Raw genomic sequence first — 26,195 nt, 5'->3', positions numbered from 1 at the left:
GAGATAGAAGAGCAAGTGACACACTAGATACTATGTGTATATCACTTGGTATAACACCTTTGTTCATCAAGAAACTTCTAATGCCACCTTTACAAGTTTCACTCAAGAAGATGCCCTAGGCATGAACCACACCACAAAATACTTTCCTCACAGACTAAACAAAGGGAATCCCTTATTAAGGGTAGCTAAGTACCAAAGCACAGAAGGACAACAGGAAAAACAAGAAACAACAAGTAGGGCTGAGCTGTAGCCTATTAGAGAAGAAAGCACTCACACAACCATTCAACTACACATCACTTAGGACTGGGAACAAGCACCACCACCCTGGAGAGCTGGACATTTGTCATCTCTTTAACTCTTGTACCAAGAGTCTTTAACTCTTGTAACCTCAGAGAGAGGTGGTCCTTTTGTTAAATGCAGGATTATTTACCAGGAAATATAGTAACTGGTGAAGAAACATAGTTATAGTCAACCAACACTCATTGAGGAACTTTGCACTGCTGAAGGCAGGCACAAACAGCAATCACAGGGTACAAGCGCTGTTGTTTTCTTTGATAACAAGAAAAGATGGTTCTCATTATGTGATGGCTTCAGAGGCCAATCCTCCTCCAGGATGCTCACTCACATCATTAAATAAAAACAGTCTTCTAATAAAAGCCAATATTTAGCTCTGGGAGACTCTTGAGAGCTTGAAGGAATTTCTTGCTTGTGCTGCTGCTCTTCCTGCTTCAGTTCCAATAACCCACACATGAGCATCCTGTCCTTCTTCCAACCCCTCCCAAAACATAATCCCAGGCTAACAGAGGTATGCTGATATTCAATAAACTGTACATTTCAGGAATGAGACTGGACCAGGCTGTAACTGCTATAGTAGACACTGCAATTAACAAAAGAAGGCTGTTACTTTGTGAAGCAGTAGTATTGCTTCAGAATTATCTCTTCATGACTATAAACTGCAGTATTCTAATCCATGTAACTCAGGGGCTAACTGTCCAAATCCATCACTCTATTTGCCAGTAAAAATGACTATGTAGCACCTGACCCAAAAAGGAAGTGACCCTAGTCAGTCAGGGGAAGGGGAGGGAAAAAGATAATATCTGTTTTTAATGAAACAAGTGTTAACAGAACTGAAGCTCAAAAGGAAGAGGAACTAGACTTCATTCAACATAAAGCCCGTGACAGAACGTTGGAAAAGATCTTTCTCAACTCACATAACATAATAAGTTTTCTAAAATGTGATAAATCAAGACACATTTCAGGCTACAGAAGAATATCCTTCAGTCATGGGCACTTAACTCCATGCACTTTGCCAAACCACTTACATGGTTTTATCCTCCAAACAACTGTTACAAAGATTATTAATTCTCTTTTTCTTTTTATTTTTTTTTAAACAGGTATCTTACCTTTGCAGAGTCATGTTCAAATTGCCTGTACATGCCTTGATCTTGTTTTGCGCTTCTAGATGAGTCATCCCGTCCGTGCTTATCCCATCAATGGTGAGAACCACATCACCTATCCCCACGTGTGCTCGGGCTGCCTTGCCACCATCATTAAGCTGAAATATTGCAAGAACAGTAAGTGAGAAAGTTGGATAGTTTATGTCTCTATTCTCTGATTACAGGATCACAGTATCTTATTCATAGCACCGTTTCAGAGAAAGGGGGGAGGGCGAGGGAGGGATATCTTTTTTCCTTTGTGAGTATGTCCCTGTGAAAGTTGCTGCACTATCTTTCTGGTGAAGCAATAGTTATAGGCTCTTGTTCTTATTTCTTGAATGACAGGAAAAGTATTGCCTGTTATTCAAAATCAACCCCACTTCTACTTTACTAGCTGGAAGCTGTGCACATTCACCAAGAGACACAAGCAGCGATTGGCACAGAGTTTCCTGGATGCCAAGTTTCAGCCTCTTCTCTCTTCATATATGAAACTTTTAGCACAAGAGGAGAGATGATGGCTGTAAACCAGCTTTTTCCATTCCAGATTTTCCATCTAAACAATCTCTTCAAAGATCATTTATTTGTCGATGACTGGTCATGTGTGTAGACAACTCTATTAACAGTGAAGCTGACTTTTCCACAGCCACAACTACTAGAAAGTCAGAAGTTCAACATCACAGACAGACCAGTCACAGGGCTTAGTTTTGCCTTTCTCTCAGTAGGTTTATAGCCCCAGCAACCCTCAGTATATTCAGACCAGAATAAGAAAGGTCTGTTGAGCAGTCTGCCTCTTTGATCAAGGTCACTGCCAAACTTCAGTTCAAGCAACTTTGGTCCACTTGAATGAAATGATCTTGCAACAGAAACCTTTGTAAAAGTTCACATTATTGACCCCAATTGAACAATAAAGTAATTTTTTCATTTGATGCCACTGAATTTCAACTAGCTTTATCCCCAAGAACAGAAATAGAGCAGAAATAAAGCAACATATGGTAAGATCTACGCTCTGATTTATATGCCTGGTTCTCAATCTGCTGATCATTTTACAGGTGGCCACAAAGAGCAGTCCTGGATGGTGCAAATTCCCTTTTTGTCTGCAGAGGTATTTCTTGTGTTACAGCAGAGAAGCTGTAGCTGCTTGTGCTGTGCATGCAAAACTTCACAAGTCTTTCCTTTGCCTGCAAGCATGAGTATGTTCCATTCCTTGAAGAAACTGCTATGGTTTTAGGGAGCTGCTGCAAACAGCAGAATTACTTCACTTGTATTTCCAAAAGTGGAGCTTGCCTTGGGCCACAATTGCGCTCTAGCAAGTGACTTCTCAAAGGGAGGCTGAAGGAAAGCTTTCATCTCTGTCTTGCTAAATTTGTAAGAATTACAACTTGTATAGTGCATCCTTTTACAAAAGGCTGCAACGACAAAGCCAAAATTCCTCCAAAATTTGGTGTTCATACCCAAATTCTGAACTACGAGACCTGGTTACTATAAAAAACAGATCAGGGATCCCCACAAGCATATAGAAAGCTATGACCAACACATCTATTTATAGGGAAGCTCCTCAAACCTTTGCGTGAGGGGGGGAACCTGCCATAAACAGATCCCTAAACTGATACATTACAGCATGCTGACATTTGTTAGCAAGGTCTGGAAAAGGAAAAGGAACGTAAGGGTGCTAAAAGCCAAAGGTCAGTTGGATCACTGTGCTTTGTGATTGGACTCCCCAAATGAACAAAATTCACCCTCCTCTGAATGTATGCAAATATGCGTGATGCTCACACTCTATAATTTGTGATTAAAAAATAGCAACCTATACATATTCAGCAGTAAGACTTTAAAAGCAGGCTTCAGGGTAACTATTTTCGTGGAGGGATGGGTTTACCATCCACAGAATTATAAAATAAAACAAATTAATAAATTAAAAATGAACAAACAACTAACCCACCCACAACTGTTGTTTGGTTTTTCTCCTCAATTCTGGTGGCCAACACACCAACAACCTATAACTAACCATCTGACTTTCAAGAGTCTTTCAATCTTAAACTGTTGCCTACTGGGAATGAAGCTTTTTGTAAGCACAAATAGGAGAGAGCTATATAACCATTTCAGCAAAACCCCAGGCCGAAAATCCCTTAAAAATATGGCTGGAAAGTGAACCCTAGAAATGAGGAAAAGAGCAGAGAGGTCCTGAGAAGTATGACAAGGCCCTGGCTGTGTCCATGAGGCCTGCCCCGCAGGCAGGAGACTGAATCTGCCTGGTAGGTGAGGCTGTCACAGACCCATCTGAACAAACAAATTACTGGACAAGGGCGTGAAGAGGGATGCCAGAGCAGTAATCACTTTATCTAGATACAGTGGATAAGACCTCCAAGTAACACCTACTGATTTTGGATAAGAGATCTGACTAACCAAGAGAGGTGAACTTGATAGTTCTAGGAAATCTCAGCCAGAGCGTAAGCCTTCCCTGGGAGTACCAGTCAGCATCCTTGGCTTGTGAAGCACCTATAATGAAGTGGGACTCAAGCTACAAGGGCAGAGTTTTACCACAGATGCAAAAGGAATATAATCACAAGAACAGGTATATAAAAATAAGCAAACTTCTACACTTAACACAGCAGGAAGAATTAGAACGTTTGAGATAATTAAGGATCTTTTCCAGACTGCAGACATACACAATCTGGAAGCCTCAGTTTTGACACTTCTCAGACTCTGTAAATGTGCATTACAAACAATAAATTCACAGATGCTACAGGGATCACATATACACATACTGTGTACATATGTGAACCAAAGCTAAAAGAAAGATTTCCCATATTCCTTGTCACAATGGAAGTTCCATTTATGTCTTTTTTTCCCCTCACCCAGATTTTGAAAAATCCAAAAGATGCAGAAGATACAAAAATATGTAGGTCTAATATATACAGGAAATTTTTAAATGACATTTATAAATCCTTACTATTTTTGTGCCAATTCCACCCTGCTCTATATGAGAGATTTCGTTCTTCAACTGCAAATTTAACCTTAGCTTAGTGAAATTATCTGGCATCAGTCACCAATGAACTACAGTATTTCCTATGCTTAAATACCAGAAAACTAGTAAACCAATGGGCAAAAGCGAAAAAAAAAAAAAAACCCAACCTTAATGCTTAATTCCAAGTAGGAAAAAAAGCATAGCCTTAACACACACATTTATTAAATGTATACATGCAAACAAATGTAATCAATGCAACAAGTCATATGCATAAAAGAGTATATATAGCATTAAAATTATACATCTGGCCACCTACGAATCAAACTAACTTCTCAGCACCACAAAGATTCTTCAAATCCTTGACGGATCTTATCTTAATTCTGTATTTACAGTATGAGGCAAGTTTTTAAAATCAAGCATGAATTACAGCTGCAAGAAAAGGGGACTTTGTTTTGATGTTACGCAGCAGACTTCAAAGCTACAAAATTGCCAAACCAGAAATGTTTCCTCCTACTCAGTTCCATGTCTCTGTACTCTGCGAAGCTCATTTGGAGACAGAGGGGGAGTCAAGCAGGAGAGAGATTTCATGATCAGGCACCTGCTGAGGCCAATCGCTCCCACAGCCTCCAGCAGCAAACCTCTTTTCAGCCCCATCAGCTTCATGGCTGAAAGCCAAAAGCCAGCCTATGCCATCCAGAGATGCTCAGGACACTTTCTAATAAACATAAATAAAATCACCCATCTAATCTTACTTTTCAGTTTTGTTTGACACCCACCCCCAAAAAAAATTTTTTGGGGTTGTTCTTGTTTTAAACATCAGAATCTAAAAGCTGCAAATTTTGTCCTAAAGAACATTTTAAATGAAGATAAAACAAAAGTAAAGCAGTTCTTGATCCAGGCTGAGCTTCAAACGCAACGGTATGAAAAGTAATCTCCGCATAGATTATTATAAGCAATCTATGCCTCAGGTTTTTAAAAGCAAACAGCCCAAAACACACTGGAATACAACCGTTTTCTTGAGCTAAGTTTTAGACTGCTTTAATTTTGAAAGCTCCTTTCCAGGAAAATACACGTGCATCTATCTCTAAATCAATGTATTCACAGCTTAATTTCTAATTAACAAATAAGTCTATTTTTCCTCACATCACAAACAAAGAAAACTTGACAAGCATCTCTTCTTTGAACTGTCATTATTTAGCTTTTATGCAGTAATAAATGAAATACTTAAATTGCAGTTACTCATAGAACAAAGGCCTATTTGGCAAGAGATGGAAGCTGTCTTTTATCTTTTCCACACTGCCTGCCTTGAATCAATCCTAGCTGCAACCAGCTCGTGATAGTGCATCGCAACCACTTTCCCAAAGAAAGCCTGACAGTAAATAACGTTCTCCCCATCACACAAACATCCTTCAATGTCATCTGCAACTTTCTCTCGGAACATAATTCATTGCTCCCAATTTAAAACTCCCTGGGCTACCTGACATCCCTCCAGCTTGAATTTTACCCCTTGAGCACTTTCAATACTGCGTTGGCTACAGCAATTCAGTTTACGGACATGCATAATCAAAGCAGAAGTCAACCAGACAATGATCTTTTTATCATTACCACTCTTGCTTCTCTTTCAGTCAAGATCCTTCCCCATAACAAAAGTATTTTAAATAAGTATACAACACATCCACGTACAGAAAGACTATTACAAGAAAACTTCGCAGAGTCACAAAATAAGCAATCAGGCAACCTCTCTTTTATCAAATAACCTTTTGCTCTTTCACACAGACATTCAGACCACAGGGGCTTTATCTCCCTGCCATAATACACTTTATGCTAATATTGACACTCATTACCTGTTACTACCTTGTTTATCCCTAGCCTCATTTCACCTGACCAAAGTACCACCTTGCACAACAGCCACTATTTTAACAGCGTGCTCTCAAATGTATTTACAGATCAAGTTAGGCTAAAAAGTATCTCTTTGGTGAAATACTGCAAGAGAAGAAAGCAGGATCTTAAGGTCCTTTCTAACCCTAACCATTGTATGATTCTATAGGAAGTCCTTACTGTATTTCTGGAGAACACACACTTAGGCCAAAACCCAAGTGGGTGGGGCATGCCTATGTTCTGTAGCTGCACAGGCTCCCTCACATGAATTGTGCACATCGAACCCGACTCCTTCCTGTTGGGTGGCCTCAGCACCACGCAATTCACAGGAGCAGCAGCATGGTGTACTGGGATCTGACACCTGACCACCACAAGCACAGATAGGGTATTGTTATGCCCCAGCACAGCTTACCTAACAAAGTGTCTCACCAAAGCCCTTCCTCACCTCTTTCCCTGCTGCGAAGGAAGCAAAAACCCAGCTTACACTCCAGACTCCTGACAGGTTTGGGACACTTAGGGTCCAGTTAACCACTTCTGAGGGGCGGGGGAGAAGCCATGCGAGCACCTGCTCTTTGTAGCAAATAAGCTTTCTCTGCACTCAATGGAAACTAAGAGCTGTATCATATTCCTCACAGCCTTTACTACAGCAATATTATTCACATAGCCAACAGATTAGCCCACCAGCCTCAATACTTGCTTCCAAATCAAGAACGTACATACCAATTTTAAAGTCCAGATCAAGTTTATACAGCTGAGTTATAAGAATGTTAATGCAGGGTTTGCAGTGGAAACCGCTGACACAACCAGCTATAAAAGGGGTTATGAGGCAGTCCTGCAAATAAGCTAAAGATTTTCCCCAAATCAAGCATGGGATCAAAATTAGATTAGGTTTCATTTCCCTTCTTTTTATCCCCATAACTTTGAAGGTGCTTCCTGACTGATTTATAAAGCTGTAACCTAAAGTGCTCAAAGCACGCCAATAATCATTAAAGACAATGTGTAAGGGAAAAAAAGTATAAGGCGAAGTACCAACCATACTTCTTGGTCTGGCTGTGGTCCCCAAAAGCAGATACCGTCCCAGTCAGAGACGGCTACCCATGCCTCCTGGCCTGTCCTCCCAGGTTCTCCAGCTTTGCTTCATCCCTTCCCTCCATGTGCAGCAGCTCCTTCACTGTGGTGTGGTGAAAGATGGGGGGAGCCCACAGGCATTTAGCCATTTTGCCAGCAAAGAACCCACAAAACCATCTCTCGCATTTCATTCTCAGTTCTGCTACTCATCCTCTGACAACAGCATAGATTTTCACATGGTTGAGCTGTATATTCCTGTAGTCCCACATTCAGAAATCATGTCAAACAAAAACAACACAAAGTTTGAAGTCTTGGCTGAGCATGGCTGTGGGTTCACATTTTAGGAAAAAGACAAATGGTTTCAACCCTCTCCTTTTTCTTCTTAAAATTTTTCTCTTAGTCTATTTCAACCTCTAATATTTACCTAATGCCCTCCACATAAAACAAACAAGCAAACAAAAAACCCAAACCCCCAAAACTTTCTTTTGCACTTTAAATGGACAGACACAACACCCACTTCATCCACCCTTGCATGCACCAAACACAGAGCTACACACCTACAGAAGAGTCCCAAAAGGACAGTAGCTGCTAAAAACAGGAAAGGCACCTTGCAGTAGAAACCACTCTCACACACGATTGGGTTGATGCAGAAAAAGATTAAAAAATATAAATTAAGTTTACCAAATAGGGTAACTGCACAATGCCCAGGCCTTTTGAAAATGTGCTCCTTTATTTTTCAATCAACCAACAGTAAACTGATCAACTTGAATGGCAGGGGAGTAAAGCCAAAGCAGCAGTCCTCAGCTCCCCTCACTTGCCCCAGAACAGCTTGTTAATAAGCAGGAGCAGTTTCTACATGCTGATGCCAAAAGGCTTATTAGCTGGTGCCATCTCTCACTTGTCACGGCTTGAATGATCATGGTTTCCTTGCAGCTCTGTTCTTCCATGAGCAGGTTTTGTCTTTCCTATCTCTCCTCATTCCCTTACAACAGCCCCACTGCTGCAGAATGTAAGGAAGCAGAAACAACTTCACAAAAGATGCCTTCAGATTTAATTTTTAACAGAACACCACTACCTCATCATTACTGCAAGTTCAGTAACAGTTACCAGAAAGGATGATCCCTGCTTTTGAACTTGCCAGCGTGAAAGAGAAACAGTTAACTATACATATAGCAATAAATTCTGATACAATTAATGCATTTTACACGTATCTTAAACATTTTATTCAGGTGCTGACAGACAAGTTAAAATGTTGAAATACCCACTAGATTTACAGGATTATTAAAATGAGTCAAAATTCATCCTCACCTCACACAAGGCATAAAGAAACTGTGCAAGTGTAGCTCTATTGGCATGTAACAAGACTAAGCATCTGGTCTTGCTTTTCCAAGCCACTTGAAGCATTGAAAAAAAACAAAGAGGTGAAAATATTGCCACTGTGGTGGGATGGGCAATACTTCCTGAATAACAGGAGACAACCAACATTCTGATTGGAGAAAAAATAATGTCACAATGTCAAAAAAGAAGTTGACAAAAGGACTAAGGCAAAACAATTTTGACATTGTGGCTAAAATTGGATCTGCAAGAAGAACGTGGGCAATTCCAGAAAATATATGCTTTCCAAATACTGAAGGGATGGAAAATGATTTACAGCCAAGTGCCAGAATGTCTGCAGATATTTAAGACCCTAAATTAGTAGCTTTCACTAAGCCTTCTCTCAAGGAGCTCGGTTGTGTTCTCATGCTGCCAGCATGCCTTAGAACCCTATTTATTTTAACTGTCTTCTCTCTGAAGATTATTCTTCTGTTCAGAGAGTTTACAGAATTAATCCTGGTTTCTCCCTGGGAGACTATATGCCAGCGGGTAAAAATTACTGCCTACTTAATTTCTTGGAGAGACAGAAAGAGGAAATGGAATGAAAATGTAGCTAGAAACACAACATAGACTTTGTGTGATTGCTTTAGTTTTTGGGAGCTGCAAGTCTTTATAGAGTCTCTCCTCCAGCTCTAGGGTTGGGGTTTTTTGGATGGCCAACACAAACCAACTCCACAACCAAAGCACACGATTACTTGGGACTGCTGACTTTGCATCACCTTAGGAGCAGAGTGATTTGCATCAGAAGTTTCAAGTGCCTGCCTCATTTGGAATAAAGAGTTTGGAAAAAGTTACTTGGTTAAGTTTTATTGCTGAGGCCTCCTGAACAAACCCAAACCAAAGCAGAGTTAGTTTTCTCTAATGGCGCTTAAGTGTGAAGTGGCACAAAAGAGGCTCAGCTTCTTCCAAAGAGGAAATTCATTTCCATACTGTAAGGCCATAAATATGAAGAATTCCACAGAGCATATAATGGTGTACTTCCTCCCTTCCCAAGCAGGGTTATTTTTATTCATTTACAGATGATAAACTTTGTTCAACTAACAGAACATCCATCTCCTTAATAACCTTAGTAGCCCAGCATGTGTCATTTTGTTTTCATGGTCTGTGATTTAGTCCCTCTTAATGGCATATACCTTTCCCACATCAAACATGATACAATCACTCCATGCTTCCCAGAACATCCAGTTTAGGAATACAAATAGAGTATTATGTTATACTGTGTAATTTAAAGGTATTCCGCTTTGGGTTTTTTTTTTTTTTTGCCTTGGAGTCCCTCTCACAGGAAGAGTCTCACACATGACAGCCCTGAGAAGGAAATGCAACTAATGAAGCAATCCCACATGTGAAAGCAAAGCCAAAAGAGAGTTAAGTGGGGATGCATGAACCAGAAACTCACCTAACAGAAACTAACAGCCAGTCGTAAGAAAACGCTACTATAAATTGAATCCCTTATGACATACCAGCTGCTGTTTCACTTTCTCCTATCCAGAAACCAACCAGGCATGTATAAACATATAGGAAACAACGCACTTGCTTCAAAGAATTGAGATAATGATAAGCTGCACCACATAAGAGGAAAATGGAGGCAAGTTCAGACACTGCAAGATTGCTTATTGGCACAAATCATCTGCCCAGGGAGCACAGCTCACCTGAATATCATCCTAAACTGGCACTCTGCAAGAACTGTACAAGTCCATTTTCAAGGTGAAACCCAAGTGCAGCCATGAGAGCCACCACATACATCCACAGACACAAAGGCTGGGGACTCAGAGCTACACTTCTGCCAGCTCTCCTTTGAGCATTCAGCTCAGCACCCACCAAGAAAGCGCAGAAGAAATGTATCAAGGTACAGAAGCTTCTCCAGCTCAACCATGCTATACTAAGAGGGATTCACATTTTAAGCGTAAAGGCACTAATGCTTATGGCACATTCCTTTGTTGATATGGAAGAAAAAAGCAACCTTAAACATGTGAAAGATAACTCATTTCAGAAAAATAAGCATGCTCTGAAGTGCATGGAAAGTAACAATTAAACAAATTATTATATATTATAATATACTGATAGTGCTGAGACCTACTCCAGATCAATGAAGCACGGTCCTCTAGGTATGTACCTTTATTTAATGCAATGGAGAGAGAACTCCTCAGTCCAACACAAACTTCTGGCACAAAGAAATAAAACAGAAATAGGAGATATTAGTAAATCCTAGTGAATATCTTGCCTTTTATACATCAAGGGAATGTTATAGCAGACATTTATTTTAAGCTAGACACTTACTGGCTAAAACCCCAAAGTATGAAATACTGCAGAAAAAAAAAGTCCAATGAAAAACACCTTCAGAAAACAAGAAATACATTTTAAAGAAGTTGCACATTGTTTAATAAATTCATACAACTGTTTATAGCTAAGACACAAAAATTTTTACCACAAGCTAATAAAGCTCATGAGAACATATAACAATTTCAAATTTATTTTTCCATTTTTAAATTATTTATACACACACATAGTTTCAGTTTATTTGACTTTAAGCATCCCTTTTATGTCATTTGTTTATACAGTCCCAGGTGTGGAATTTTCATATATACATTTATTTATATATGTATGGAAAACACCAGATATATTACTATAGATGGTGTTATACACATACATTAAGTATTTATGTATAAAGATTTATTTTATGCACACACACCTACATAAATCCAACGGCATTTCTCATCTCTCCTGGGGACCTGTGCCTATAAGACCACAAGAAGATTATCAGCTTTTTTTGCAGTTGTCCAGAGAAAATAGGAAGGTATTCAGGACAAATACTCTGACTGCAAAATGAAAACACTCATTTTAAGTAAATTCACCTTATCATATGATTGCCAAATGCACTGCACACATTTAAGACTGAATATAAACTCACTCAAAATTTCCTTACTAATGCTCCTGAGAGAAAAATGCTAGTGTACTAGCATTCATCTAAATTTCTTGCTCCTCTATTTTAACAGAGTTTTAACTAGAGTTTTGGAAGTTTGAGTTTTGCTAGAAACCTGCAACTGCTAATCATAACAACTTAAAGCCTGCATTATACTGCAACATGTTTTTTCTTACTTGGACATCTGAAGATCCAAAAGTTATACACACAACCAAACAATGAATAAGGTTGGTTATCAAATACCTATGAAAAAATAAAGAAAACTCAACTCTTCAAATTCACTCCCTGCAACAGTCTGTCACTTGCTCTCAGCTTATCATTGTGCAGTTGAAAGCGTCCAAGCCATTCAAAGCCCGGACTTGCAGAAGAATCCTGTAAAAGAGAGCCTAGTAGTCACCTTAGCTCTCTGGCGTCTTTTTCTTTATTTATTTTCTCCTTTTCCTCCTTCACCCCTCCCTCTTCCCTCCAATTTGTACGTCAAGATCTCTGAGCTCTGTACTACCAAAACTAAAATCAGGACATTTCAAAATTAAGACACAAAAAAAATAAATCCACCCTAAATATCCATTGTAAACTCTACTTCATTTTCACACCTAAGGAAATTAAAATAATTTACAGTCTTAAAATTTAGGACTAACACCAACACTGCTCTAACACTGTGAAGTAAAATCTAATATGTGCTGCTGGTTACAGACAAAGCTATGAAACAACTCCAAGTTACAAAATGCAACACCAAAACCCACTCATTTCTCCAACTCAATCCAAGACAGATAGTATGGAAGGCCTACAGATTGGGTTTCTTTGTTTTTATTACTCCTGATAACAATACAAAATATTGATCACTTGCAGAGATGTCACTGGCCTCCATGTGATTTACACTCTTCTCATAACCTCTAAGACCTACATACAGCCTCTTGAATGCCTCCAAAGCCATTCAAGAATAAAAGCCTGACCACCACACAAGCAGGAGGCTTTCAATAAACATGGTAACATGACGACAGAGCCTACCTTTATGCCTTTTAAATCTGTGCAATTTCTTTTTAAGCATGTCACTTCAGGGTTGTTTGTTGGTTGGGTTTTTTTTTTTCATTGAGTACTCAACAACCACCAAATTTACAGTAGGAAGACTTATGCTAGATTTCAAATAATTTCTAGAAGTAAACATATTACTTCTAGAACTGCTGGAAATACTGATTTATAAAACTCTTCCAAAGTGTTAAATACATAAAAATCTGTACTTCATTGGGGTTTTTTTTCAGCTTGCTTTCACTTCAATTCTGCATCAACTATACCAGATGAACAAAGTTTTCAAACTGAAAATCAGAATAAATCATCAGGACATTCACTGCTGAAAGCTTATCCTCAAAAGAGATTCTCCACATCAGTCAGAATCCAACAAAACTTGCAGAACTAACACAGCCTCTTGAAAGCAATGAAAATCTCTTTATCTACCTAAAATAAGGAAGCAAGAATATCCAAGAAACATCTTGGAAAGCACAGCAGCATAACTGTCCTGGCAGGGTTACTATACCTTCATGCTTCTTCCTGCTTGGAGGCTTACTATAGCTGGGATTGCTGGCAAGGTCAGTACCACCGTGCAGGAGATGTCAGGGCCTATTGCCCAAGATGCGTAAGATGACAGAGCAGGACTTTGCTGCAAGACTCCACAGCATCTGTTCCTTCCCCCTAGCTAACATCAGCTGTTGCTAATGTTCTAACCCATAATTTAACAAGATGCATAAGCATATAACACTTCAGCAGGGCATAAGACTTCCTTGAGCAGTGATGCACTGGATGTTTGCAAAGCAGAGCTCTTCAAGATAAAATAAAGCAACTTTTAGTCAGTTCCCTCCCTCCCCAAACATCAGCAGGCAGGCAAAGACGTGTATTCAAAGGCCGTTACAGGATCAGGCTGGCCACCAGAACCAGAAGGGTCTAACGACTTCCCACCCAAGACCACCGTTCAAGACACACTTCATCAATCACCAAACGGCAATAGCATCCCCAGCCTTGCTTCTGCAGTTGGAAGGCAGGAATAACTACGCACATGGAAGCAGAAAGTGAGACTTAAACGGGCAGCCAGTGACCTTTGGTAAGCAAAGTCCTTAAGTCATATGAGCTGGTGAGACCAAGGGTTCACCTCGCTCCAGTTCTAAAATGCACTGTTTGCATGTTTACTGCCTGTTTAACAAACCTATTTTAGGGGAAAGCTTTTTCCTCATAAATACATCATTTTTATTCAACCACTTTCTAAAAGCAAAAGAGGTTCAGTGGGAAAACAGAAAAGGTACAGAAGGATCTGAGCTCTTCACAGAGCTATCCATCATGCATTTCTTAACAGCTTCATACATACCTCACCGGCCACCTATTAGAAGGCATCAGGTATCTTATAATTACGCAACCTACAAAAGAGAAGCCCTAGATTTACATGCATGTCCCTGAGATAGATGGTCTTCCAGTGACTGAAGTCTGGAAGTATTACATACCTCTCGCTAAGTGTTCAGTTACAGCCCTTACCTCTAATCCACTAAAAGGCTTGCTTTTCCAGGGAGCACGGGGATGTTTTCTTTGTCTTCTAAGCTGCTAGATTTAAATGGCAACTTAGCACAATTATAGCATTCAAAACATGTTTAGGTATGCTGAGAATATAGCGGTTTCATGCATTAATAAAAACAAGAGCACATTGTGCTAAGAATTTTCAAGAAAAGCATTAGCACTGACATGGATACAAAACATAGTAAGGTCTATCACTGCTTGAATTTGATAATAAAATTATTTTAATATGCATAAATTCTGACTTTGAAGTTTTATTTCACTTATATAAAATAATTCAAGTTAACCTGGAATGATCACATGCAAGTTAAACTCCTATTAATCTCACTAGGAGTCTTGCGACTGGTTATAGTAAGAAATGAATCCTGAACAAGAAGCCTGCGATATAGCTGGAGATGCTTTTCCTTTTTCGTCCAGCTTTCCAATAATATTGTCCTTAAACTTCTTCAGGTGCTAACTGGAGAAGGATGTAATACCTTTTTGTATACCATAGTATTCCTATCTCTGTGCACTATGCTATAAGTCACCAACTCAAACAACAATCACACAGACTGGAGAACTGATCTTCTACAAGGTCTTCTTGACCAGAATATGAAGAATGCACTAACAAAGTTGTTATTCATTAGTTCAACAGGGCAACTATTTCACCTTAGACAAAATACAGCCTCTCTCAAAAAAGAATTGTTATCCAAGTCTTCTTGCAGATTACAGAAGTACCTTTTGTACTGCTTTTTGAATGCAGAGATAAAGAACGAAAGCAAACCACACAAGCAAGATGGAACAACAAGCATGACCAGAACAGGAAAATTAATGAAGCTGGAAACCTTGGAACTAGAACATCTTCTCAGAAACACACCTTCATTCCCACTTACAAATGAGGTGAGGGGAGCACTAGTTTAGCATGGCTTTATAGGTTTGTCTCTTTTCCCATTCGCAAAATGACACCTGTGACCTGGCAGGACGATTAGGTCAAATTAAGACTTCCTTCTTACAATACATATATTTCTTGAAGTGTGAACTGACACAGCATTTGTGATTTTAACCTGGAGTTCAGTTCCTTACCACTAGACAATTCACACAACTGGCAGTCTCTGTTCCAAGGGAAGGATTTGAGGAAGTCATTACAGAAATACAGAGTGCACAGGTCTGAGCACCCTCCATGAGATAGTGATGCCAAACTGAAGATTTCTGCAGAGTTGATATTAGCAAGACGCTTGGGTGACATGTAGCTGCACATATTCCTAAAGACTATGAAATAGCAGCATCCAAACCAGGACTGGTGGGGAGAGAAAGGGGAGAAATCAGAGTCTTGCAAATGTTTCCAAATAAAGGTATGAATACAGTAAGCAGATGTAGAGGATGACAGATAAGAGTACTTCAGCACTCTCACTGGGATGCTCCTTGACTGGAGCCATAGTAACAGGGTCAGTCCCACTTTCCCTTGTCTATATGTGCATGTGTGTAAGCTTCCACTATCCCTGCTAGTGTAAGAAGTCACTTATGCAACAATGCATGGATATTTGTTAGTCTGATGACGAGTGACTGGCCTAAATGCAACCCTGTGTTAGAGTCACAAAAGTAATTACCATCTCACATTAGGACCAGTCACCTGGTGACTTCAAAGTGTCCAGGTGTTTGCCCTGCTAGCTCCCAGATGTGGATGGTGTCTCCAGAAGAGCAGCCTTCGCAAGGGGACAGGCCCCCCTGTTCATCCACAGAAACCAACAGCCCAGCCATTCTCAGTGCCTCTGGGTATTCTGCCACCATGGAGCATCTGGAGGACCTCAGTCTCCTATTTATAAGAGCTTCTTACTAATACGAACTTCACATAGTGTTTAATTACCTCTGAAGTGTTCCTCTTACTAACTAAACAAACTAAATGTGCCAAGGGAAAGACCAGCACTGGCAGAGCTGTATTTTGTAGTAATGACTCATATTGAAGAGCATGATACCACTAAGTCAACTGCTGAAGAAGCTGCATTTCAAGCTCTTCAGATACACAAGCAAACTGAGTTCACTCCTTCAACCCCCAGTGCTTAACTGAAATGAGGAAGCTCAAACCTTTGAGAATTGAAAGCATGTAAAATTCAAATTAAAATGACAGCAGCACAAGAGACATACCAGGGGAGAAATAGGTCTTCCACATTCCTATTAAATTGAGGGGAAAAAAAATCTGTTCTGAATAAACAAAGCTTAAAACAGAACACAATCTTTCTTCTTCCGGACTAGACCAAGATACTAATGAAAACAAAAAAACTAAAGAAATACTAAGCAGACATGAAAATACTGGTGCAGCTGAAAGTTTGCATTCAAATGTCAACATGTATAGTGATTAACCTGCCTAAGGTTACACCAGACCTCCCTGTTTCTCTGTTACTGTCACACGCACTTCCTAAACACTAACACGGTGCTCACTGAAAATAAAATAGCTGTCATTCCTCCCCCTGTTGCAGAGGAGACACAGGCAGGCTGGTTTTCATCATCTTGAGGAGTACAAGACTGATGTAGCAACTCAACAGCAGACGGAGCAGGGTGGAATAGCAGCAGTGATCAAGTACAATCTGCTGGAAAACAAAACAAGTTGTCACATTCATCAGAGTCTGCTAATTACAGCTCAGAGAAGGCGACCCAGATCACTGTATATAAAAGGGTGCACAAGAAGGTAAAGAGCAGGAAGGTATCGGAGGAAGCAAGTATTTGTTAAGGCAAGTGTTATTAGTCAGATATGCTGCGTAGCATCTCCCTTTGTATCACCGAATCTAACACAGGTCAGTAATAAGTGAAGGTTAAGTTCCCAGAACATGTGGGGAAACTCTTATGAACCTGGGGAGGGATTAAGAAAACCTCACCAAAACAACAGTCTGCTCTAACTTCCAGTTCATATAATTAAACTTGCCACTTCAATAACACAATGGCCTGCAGTTACAGGTTCTCCTGGAAGACAAATTTTTAGGATACACATAGCATGTGAATAGATGAGCAGTGGTGGTAGCGTAGGTGCTCATAGGGGCGGGGGTGGTACATGGGGTCAGGGGAATGGCAGGGTTCAGGCAACACTGGCTTAAGTCAGTGATTAAGACTGTGCCTTCCTACTCAATGTTACTGGAGATGGGGCTGAGGAGCTCACTGAACCATCAAGGCAAAACTTGCAACACTGGAGGGAACACCCAAGATTAGAAAAGAATTTTGGGTAACACTGTGAACCACGTAAATACAAATCATCACAAAGGCAATGCCAGGCAAGCTCCTCTTAGTTTCAAGGACACATCACATGATGAAACTAGTACTAGTCACACAGCTCAACAACACTGTCCTCTAATGAAAAACTTCTTATTTCTCCAACTTACCTGATCTTTTTTGGTTGATGCAACAATAACTTCACTGGCATAAGAGTCTTCTGGTTTAGTTCTGCATAACTAAATACTTTTAAATACTGTTTTCAAACTTTAAATATCATCCAGTTACGACATTTTAGCATGGTTGCCCAAAAATCTTAATTTCAGTCAAATGCTGCTTCCTCTACATGAAACATCTTGGAAGGAAAAATAAAATCACTCTAGCCTAATGTAGTGCTACCAAAGACAGTAGTGTTGTAAGGAACTGGTATGAAAAGTTTCACAGTCATCCACCTACAGACAAATATGGCATAGGAAATTAAATGAAGGCCTTCTCTCCAGAGTTGTCACTTTAATTTGGTTTTAAAAAAACCCAAACACCACCACAAGTCTGATTAAAAAAAAAGAAATGGAAGAGCAAGTGGTAGGGGAAAGCCTCCAAAATGGACACAGGCACCCCAGAGCCTACGTGTTGAACAGCAAGCTCCAACTGCAGTGTGGGCTGCTCAGTGAGGGTCTAAACTTTCATCTAGTACTTGGGGGAGATGAATGCAAGTTATTTAAAACCATGGCACATCGAGCTGGCACGTTACTTTAATATGCTGCCTATAGATTATGTTACAGGCTTTGCTTCATAATGAAATTTTAACTTCATCTCCAGCTCTCTAGTGAAACAGAGCAGACAGAGGGCCACAGCTCCAGGGTTTTAAGAATTACAGGATTTAGCAAATGCTTCTGCCAAATCCAGACATGCAGAAGTATCCCAGGGCAGTGAAAAATGCCATACGCACTTGGCAAAGGGTCTCAGATTGAACAGAGATAAAATTTACAGTGAATAAGTCAAATGAACTCTGCTTACAACTGAATTTAACTATGATTTACAGACTCCACGTCTGATTTACAGCCTCTGTCTTCACTGCTTTTCAAGTGTGAACAAAAGCCTCATTTTAACGTGGAAATACAAAAAACATCCAGGTATCCACTTGAAGTATGCTTCACAAAAACCAAAGGTCTCCGGTGCATTCCTAGGGCCAGCCTCAGCCAGTGATACAAGAATATGCAAGAGGGCAGGGAGAACGCCACTGCTGTGCCTGGAGGGCTGGGGACACCCATACCAGCAGCATGTACGTGGCATGCTGCACAGAAACCCGGGTCAGGCAGGGCGAGGGACAGGCTGTCCCATAGCAATGGCATTACCCACATGCAAACTTCACATTGAAGGGCAATGTGAAAACAGAACAAAGCACTGAAATATTGCAGAGCACTGCTGTTTCATGTGCTAAACAATAAATGCTTTGCTTCCATCAGGTATATAGAAGGTAACCAACAAAACGAGAAAAGAAAAAGCAACTTTTGCCAACTCGTTTGTAAGTGACACTTAATTTGACAATACAACATATCACTCCTTGTTTGAGACCCCAGCGACAGAAGGTGCCTGAGAATACACAAACCAGGTTGGTTTTCACTGTAAATTCAAGCACAATTCAGCAATCATCATTTTTTGTGATGCTGACAGGTAGGAAAAGGGTCAGGCCACAGTGAGCCACTGCATGAATGAAGCTGCCTTACAGGACATGGCCTGAGCCATATCTTCCCCAGGAAGGTACCAGTGCAGAGATTGCTTTTCTTGGGAACAAGTTTTTGATCCTGGACCAAGAGTTGCAGTGGGTGCTTGCAGAGACCAAATCTGCTCCAAAATGAACAGCAATGCTCAGCTATATATAAAAATAGATACCATTCCTGAAGATTTTGGTAATAGTGCTGTGCTGAAAAGTTTTTAAAGGCATGATCCCTGCAGAAGTGTTACCACCCCTGTTTCAAGGCTGGTATGCATCAATAAAAAGCTGTACTAAGGAAATCACCTCCAATTTCTCCTTCAGCAAGGCCTTGCATGACAACTTTCCAATGCCTGCTGGCAACAGGTCAGCTTGTACTGTGAACAAAAAACTTAGTGTTGCAACATCTCTCTCCTCGTTGTTCTGCAGCACTAAAATACAACATGCAGAGAGACATGCACATACGTGTTTTTGATGTCTACATTAAAACCTAATAAACATAAAAGCTTACTTATGTCAACATGAGTCTGTTTAATCCTTGCAATAACTTACAAATTGGCTTTTGAAGAACTTCAAGACATTCTTGACAAAAGAAAATAGTGTCCTAAATAAAGCTTCAAACTCCATTAATAATTCAAAACACTTTCTAAGGAGAGCGAAAGTAATTTTTCCAGTGAACTGATGATGATGAAGAGCTTGTTGAAAGACAGTGTCTCATCCTCCCCTTAAGGGCATGACTGTTTGTGTTTTGGTCCTTGCATATTTTTTATTATTTTCTTGTAGCCTGGCTCACATAATGTAAGATTATTTTTTTTTTCCCCAACGTGAAAATATTTGAGGTCTGAGGATCGCTCCAAGAACTGGAGGAAAGGAGACAAGAAGGACAAATTACAGTTTCGGTAACATTCAAAACCGGCAGTGAAATGGAAGGGTAAAATGGAAGAACAAGGCATATTTGCAGGGATAAAACCACCTTCTTATTTCAGCTTTACTACAAATGGGAAAAAAAACCCCAGAGAAAATAGTAGCTTTTCAAGCAAGAAGGGAGAATAAGGATAAAGAGGCTCCGGTAAAGAAACATTTACTGAGTGAAAACCAGCAAAATGTTGACGTTCTGGGCTCAACACTGCATTTTTAACAACTACACCGTTAAAGCAAGTTAGTTGAGTAAAACTTTTAGACAAGACTCTATCTGCTGTCAGAAAAAACGGCTTGCATGCTTTTCCTCCAGGCACTGTCATCACTACAGCGTCCATCCGTGCACTGAAGGTGGGACCTCCAAGGAGCATTTCAGCGCTTCTCACAGCTCCGTCTCCAGAAAAGCTCTTTGCATTGCTGCAGGCCTGTATATGGGCATGCTGAGAAAGTTGTAACTGTAAACTGTTGAGCAGAATTAATAAGAATTAAATAAGAGGAATTAATACATTCCCCTTAAGTGAAACGAACCTTAATTTCTTTTCCTTTCTTGATTTACTTCACTCCCTATATACATGAACATGACAGCTGGCATGATGCCTCCTTTTTCAATTGTGCCATTAACTGTAAACTTGCAGAATTACTATTAAGTGCCCAAGTGGAGCAGAAAAGGGGTAGAAGGTAAGATCATTCTGGTGATTACTTGCAGTAGGCAACCACTCCAGAGCATGGCGTATGGATCCCAATACCTGCATGTCTGAGAGCTCAAAATTCAGCACCTGCTTAGATACTAAAGCACTTTGGGCAGAGTTGACCAGAAACAGATATGTGCCCACAAACAACACAAAATTCCTCGTGCAGCCTGAAGAAACACAAAATATTCAGTTAACAGCCAAATCAGCTCTATGCCATATTTTTCATTTGTCTATAGGTTTCTGAATCCAAAACACATTATGAAAAACAAGGAAAATTCCCTTGAAAACAAAGGTTCTATTCATCACCTATGAAAATATTCATTTACTTGCACCAAAATACATTTTAGCATGTGGAGAAGTCAGGATTGCCTAAGCTTTTCTTTTCTAAGCAGTAACTCTTTGTAGGTAGACTTCTGCTTGACCAGGAAACTTAGGAAATTCTGCTCAGAACTGCATGAAACTGCAACACCATTGCAACAAATACACAAAGTGAAGCATTTCTCCTCATCTCACTTCAGATACTGTTTCAGACTGACGATAAAATCCCTTCCACAAGTTTGCACCATCCTAAATGACTGCAGTATGCGAGTCCAGGGTGTCCTCGGAAATGCCCCAAGAAACTTGGGACAAGGCAGCACCCCAATGTAGTTCTGCAATGCAGCAGAGATAGAATGCACGAGCTCCATACCCAAAGGCAACATACAGGAAATGCTCGAGTAAATTACTGTTCGGGTAAGCCAAAGGAGGAAAGTTAAGGGGTATTAACATTTTTCTATCTGATGAAAACCAGACTACAAAAGGTATGAGAAACCAATTTGTCACTATACAGCTTTCCACACGTATCCAGTTGCCAGAAATGCTAAATGGCACAATTCAAAAAGGAGGCATCGTGCCAGCTGTCATATTCATGTATATAGGGAGTGAAGTAAACCAAGAAAGGAAAAGAAATTAAGGTTCGTTTCACTTAAGGGGAACATATTAATTCCTCTTATTTTTCCTCCACAATGTGTTAGTTGAAAATCCAAAAGCTAGTTTAAGTTACAGTATAAAGCCCAATCTTACACTGAAATTCAGTTTACAAATTAAATGTGTTAGACACACAGCTAGCCAATCAAAATTATGTCCCAGTGATAACTGTGGAGTACTGTGCTCACACATTGTTATGTTCTGCTCTCAGCTACCTCATTTTAATCAATAGCATATGAAGACATAAGGTACACATTGTAAATATCATTCTTTCTCCTCTGCAGAAAAAGAAATCATGAGTTTACCTATATTACAATCCCATACAGTTTACAATGACTGTTCACAAGGACCCAGCCTAGATATTTATGCAACATGATATAGACCTTTTCTATACCTTCTTTGGGCATCTTTATGTTTTAGTGCCTTTTAGAAGCATTAAAAATTCATAAATCAAGCAATAAATTTCCTAACCTTCTTCAAGAGAGGTTTAGGTTATTATTATCCCCATATCTACTTATTCCAACATTTCCTCAGGATCTCTCCTGCCACACTCCATCCCCTACTTCCAAGGGTTTCCCACACATGACACGCTCTTGTTAAAGCAGCAGCAAACACAACAAGCAAAGAATCTTTCCAGAGTAATACACATTTTTCACTGGCTAAAGGCTTGTTTCCCTTTAGCAGAGACAGATTAGAATCTCCAGATTAGAAGAAACCAGGAATTCTTGAAGGACAAAGAGAGCCCAAAGCTTTATTTGGTAAAAGGCTTATTCCATATAGCACAGCAGTTTGGATTGAGCACACTCATGACTGGACAAATTACGGAAATACGTGTATATATTCATCCTCCATCTTTCTCATCCATATACAATGCAGGCAGAAGAAACCCACCACCCAGTGCTTTTCATCCATGGCACTCAGCCTCATTTGAGCACTGCACGGGACAGCACACTGGGCCGCCTGTTCACACCCACATGTTTGGTAATCAGAGAAAGCAAATTAGCAGTTCAGTTCTTATTCTACAGCACAGATGGACCTTGTCAGCATTTCTGGCAAGAAATTCATGAGTCCAACAACTCCCAGCCACCCACTCCTCCCCATGCCACTGGTGGTGACCCCATGGCACAGCGGGTGGCGGTCCAGCTCCTCGCCCGTGGCACCCCGCATCCCAATGTCTGCTGTAGTCCTGAGCAAGACATTCCCACACACCTCCACTGAAAGTCCCCTCTGCCCTTTAATGCTCCGGGCTCGTGGCAACTTGTAATGCCTCATGAAAACTAATGGAAAAATACTTCCCCCAGAGAGCAATCTGTCAGAGGAGAATTCATTTATGACTTGGTTAAATGAGTTTCAGGGCATCGAGGGCTTCCTGGCAGGCAGGAAGAATTAGTCAAATTCCACTTGATTTCCCCCCCGCCATTCTTTTGCTTTACCTATGTTGCCACCAGAAGCTGGAGCCACCGCTAATAACCAGCCACTTTGTCCTACTTATTTTCCTAACAGGGTCAAATTCTACGACACATGCCATGTGCTGTTTATTTCTGAAGGTCTCTAGCCAGCCAGCTGCTCTGCAATTCACTTTCCTCTACCACATACACTTGAAACCGCATACACTATGTCCCAATAAAACAGCTTTTAGACAGTCAGCAACACTTTGGTCACTATGTAATCAATTTAAATACTTGGATTTGATGCATCATTGTCAGACACTTGCAGAGTTAACATGTTGTCTATTTAATTACACACACAAAACGTGTTACACAAGATCTGCAAAATTTGGTTTAGGAATCAGGAAAAAACCCAAATGTGAGAAAAACATTTGGCACAGCTCTGTGCCGTACAGTCCTGAAATATTTATAATGCTACTTGACCATAGGAGCTAGCACTGCCATCCTCATACATTCAAAAACCATGAGTCAGGCCCTAGAAATAAGGAGTGCTTTTTAATCTCACGACTTTAATGCCAAGATACACTCTGAAGTTTCGCTGGGTTATTCAACTTACTTTTCTTGAATCTTCAATGCGACACTGAAGAATTATTTCGGTGATTTTAACTGAATCCAAATTTTGATACAAGCACATCAATGCAAAGAACTGGGAGCTTAAAAGCACCCCTGCAACGCTGCCCTCCCAAAAGCTCACAGTTACTGTGACACTCAAGTATGGCACCAGCAGGAATAACTCTGATTTCCCCTACAAACTTGACTGGAGTAAGCCTCCCGCAGACCCTCCCTTCAAAGGGCTGCTTTTGGAGTATCAATCCAGCATGCAGGAAAACAGCAAAAGAGGTCAAAGACAGCTATGGGTGGTCCTGAGTAACGTCCAGCTAGGGTTACTGGTGAGGATCTCCAAAGCACTTCCTCCTCTTTATGGGAGGATTCATAAAACAAACTCAGCTCTGCTGTAACTGCAGTTTGGCCCCTGTGATGACTTAGATTTTGGCTCCATTTTAGTTCAAGCCTTTTGACAACAACTCAACTTTTACTCTTCCTCCCAGCGTGAATGAAAGGGATGGGGATGGCAGAAATGGTATCTTTCGGGTGATTTTTAACCAACACTTTGCTTTTAGACTGCATTTACTGCTAAACATAGATCAACCCAAGCAAGTTCCTCCTTTCTTTACAAAGCCACTTAGCCCTATCGCATTGTAACAGCCTCATGAGCAAGTGAAACCCAAAACCTCTGTGCTCTCCTGAACCGGAATGGCCTGAAGTGGCTGAGGGAGTAGAGCTGCTACTCTTGCCATGAAGCTGGGAGACCAATAGGATTCTTGTGGCAGGCTCCAAAAGACAGGCCCATGCATTGGGTAGCAAGAAACTGAAATACATAGTTAAGTCTACACATCCAGGGTGCTCGTGTGCCTGTCAGGAGTCTGAAAGCCAGGAGGCACCTCTAGACCCATCTGGCCACCTCGCATGTAACCCCAGCTACAGAATTTTCCCTGAAAAAGTCAGCAGTGCTTTTTGGGCTGGCAACCCAAAGGGTACATATGCTGCTGACAGCATCTATGCTTGTTTAGGAATCCAGTGGTACCCAAAGTGCTTTCTGCTGCATAAAAGAGCAGCTTGTTTCTTGATGCTGACGCATTTCCTGCAACTATACCAATAAAGCAAAAGCTGCCATATGGCCTTGCTTTTCTGATTAAACAGAAGCCCAGTGCTGGGCACAATAAAGCCAGGACATGCTACAGTCTGGCAAGGACTGGCGCAATAAGAGAAAATTAGAAGGAAAAGGATGGTTACAGACTTACATGCAGTACTTACACAATTCAAAACAAAAACAAGATATCCCTATAAATATTTATATCATCCAGTATACAGAGTCCAAACCTTTGATCATTTGTCATTTGGAAATTTCTGACAAATATCCTATATATTTGATTTTAATAGTTTTGTGGGGTTTTGTAGATTGGGGGTTTGGGTTTTTTTCTATACCCAGCTCTTAAAATTCCCTTCATTCCTATCCCATCATACACTTTTCTGAACCCTAAACTCTGTTAATGCCACAAATAATAATGGCTTCTAAACAGCATTTCTCTTAAATTATAACTAACAGCAAAAACACCTGGTAGACTTATTTCAGCAGTAAGACAGATGTCCTCAGGCTAAGGAAAGCAAAGGGAGAGAAACTGAAGCCCGTACAAATTATGTTCTTGCAAAACTACCTTCCTCTTTATGCTAAGACAGGTGACAAATTGAAAGACCCAAATCTATTTGGCAGAAACTCAAAAAAATGGCACTAGAAAACCAACTCTTGATTCAACTTGAGTGGTTAGCAATCTCAGGTATTTCCTAACTCAAAATGCCCATTGTTATGCATAACATTTCCCAGAATTGATACTAATATTACATAAATGTCATTGCATCTAAGTCTAAACTATTTGCATGGCACCCCTCTGAAGCACAGCAGTTACACATTCCACAAAGCTCATCTTTACCCTCTTATTCTGAATATTATTCTTCTTCACGAGGGATTACCCCTTGTGAGGTCTCCCTTCTCCCCCATATTCCTATAGGAGTTTCTTTCAAGGGAAAGAGTCCATGCTGTAGGATAAAGGCCAACTTATACAAGACAATCATCAGTAGGGCAAAGCAGAACAGGAGAACCTCTACAAATCCTCCTCTTGTACCCTGGGGATACATTCTTAGCTAAAGAGAGCAACAAAAGTCAGAGAGCAGGAATGGGAATCACTGAGCTAACTGAATAGGCGTGGATTGGGATATGCAATAAAACCAAGTACAGAGTTGCGCACATGGCGAGTGAGTGACAAGAGGAGGCATTCGGAGTTACTAAAAGCACTCGAGGCACTCAATCCTGCTGATGAGGTCAGGAGCCAGTTGACGTCAATGGCTAAAGCATCCAGAACCATGTACTTACACCATAAGCCTCCATCACCATGCCAAAATTGTGCTTACATTTGCAAGGAGGAAGCAGGGGGAAAAAAGCCCAGCAGTTTAGCCTTCTCCAACAACAGGAGTTTACAAAGTAAAGCATCAACATTGACTGGTTTGCCCTAAATCCTTACTTCAACTGC

General features: G+C 40.4%; 1 protein-coding gene across 5 annotated transcripts in view; it reads right to left on the bottom strand.

Moving 5' to 3' along the window:
* Positions 1 to 26,195, bottom strand: part of PDLIM5 (PDZ and LIM domain 5) — a 124,114-nt gene that overhangs the window by 82,917 nt on the left and 15,002 nt on the right. For all 5 annotated transcript variants that reach the window (XM_030491530.1, XM_030491531.1, XM_030491532.1 and 2 more), the window contains exon 3: positions 1,404 to 1,555. In XM_030491530.1, coding sequence (XP_030347390.1) covers positions 1,404 to 1,555 — 152 coding nt within the window. The remainder of the gene's footprint in view (positions 1 to 1,403; positions 1,556 to 26,195) is intronic.

The sequence above is a fragment of the Strigops habroptila genome, chromosome 7, assembly GCF_004027225.2.
Source record: "Strigops habroptila isolate Jane chromosome 7, bStrHab1.2.pri, whole genome shotgun sequence".
Classification (NCBI taxonomy): Eukaryota; Metazoa; Chordata; class Aves; order Psittaciformes; family Psittacidae; genus Strigops; species Strigops habroptila.
Note: the sequence above shows the minus strand (reverse complement) of the source record. Positions and strands in the feature narration are given on the sequence as shown.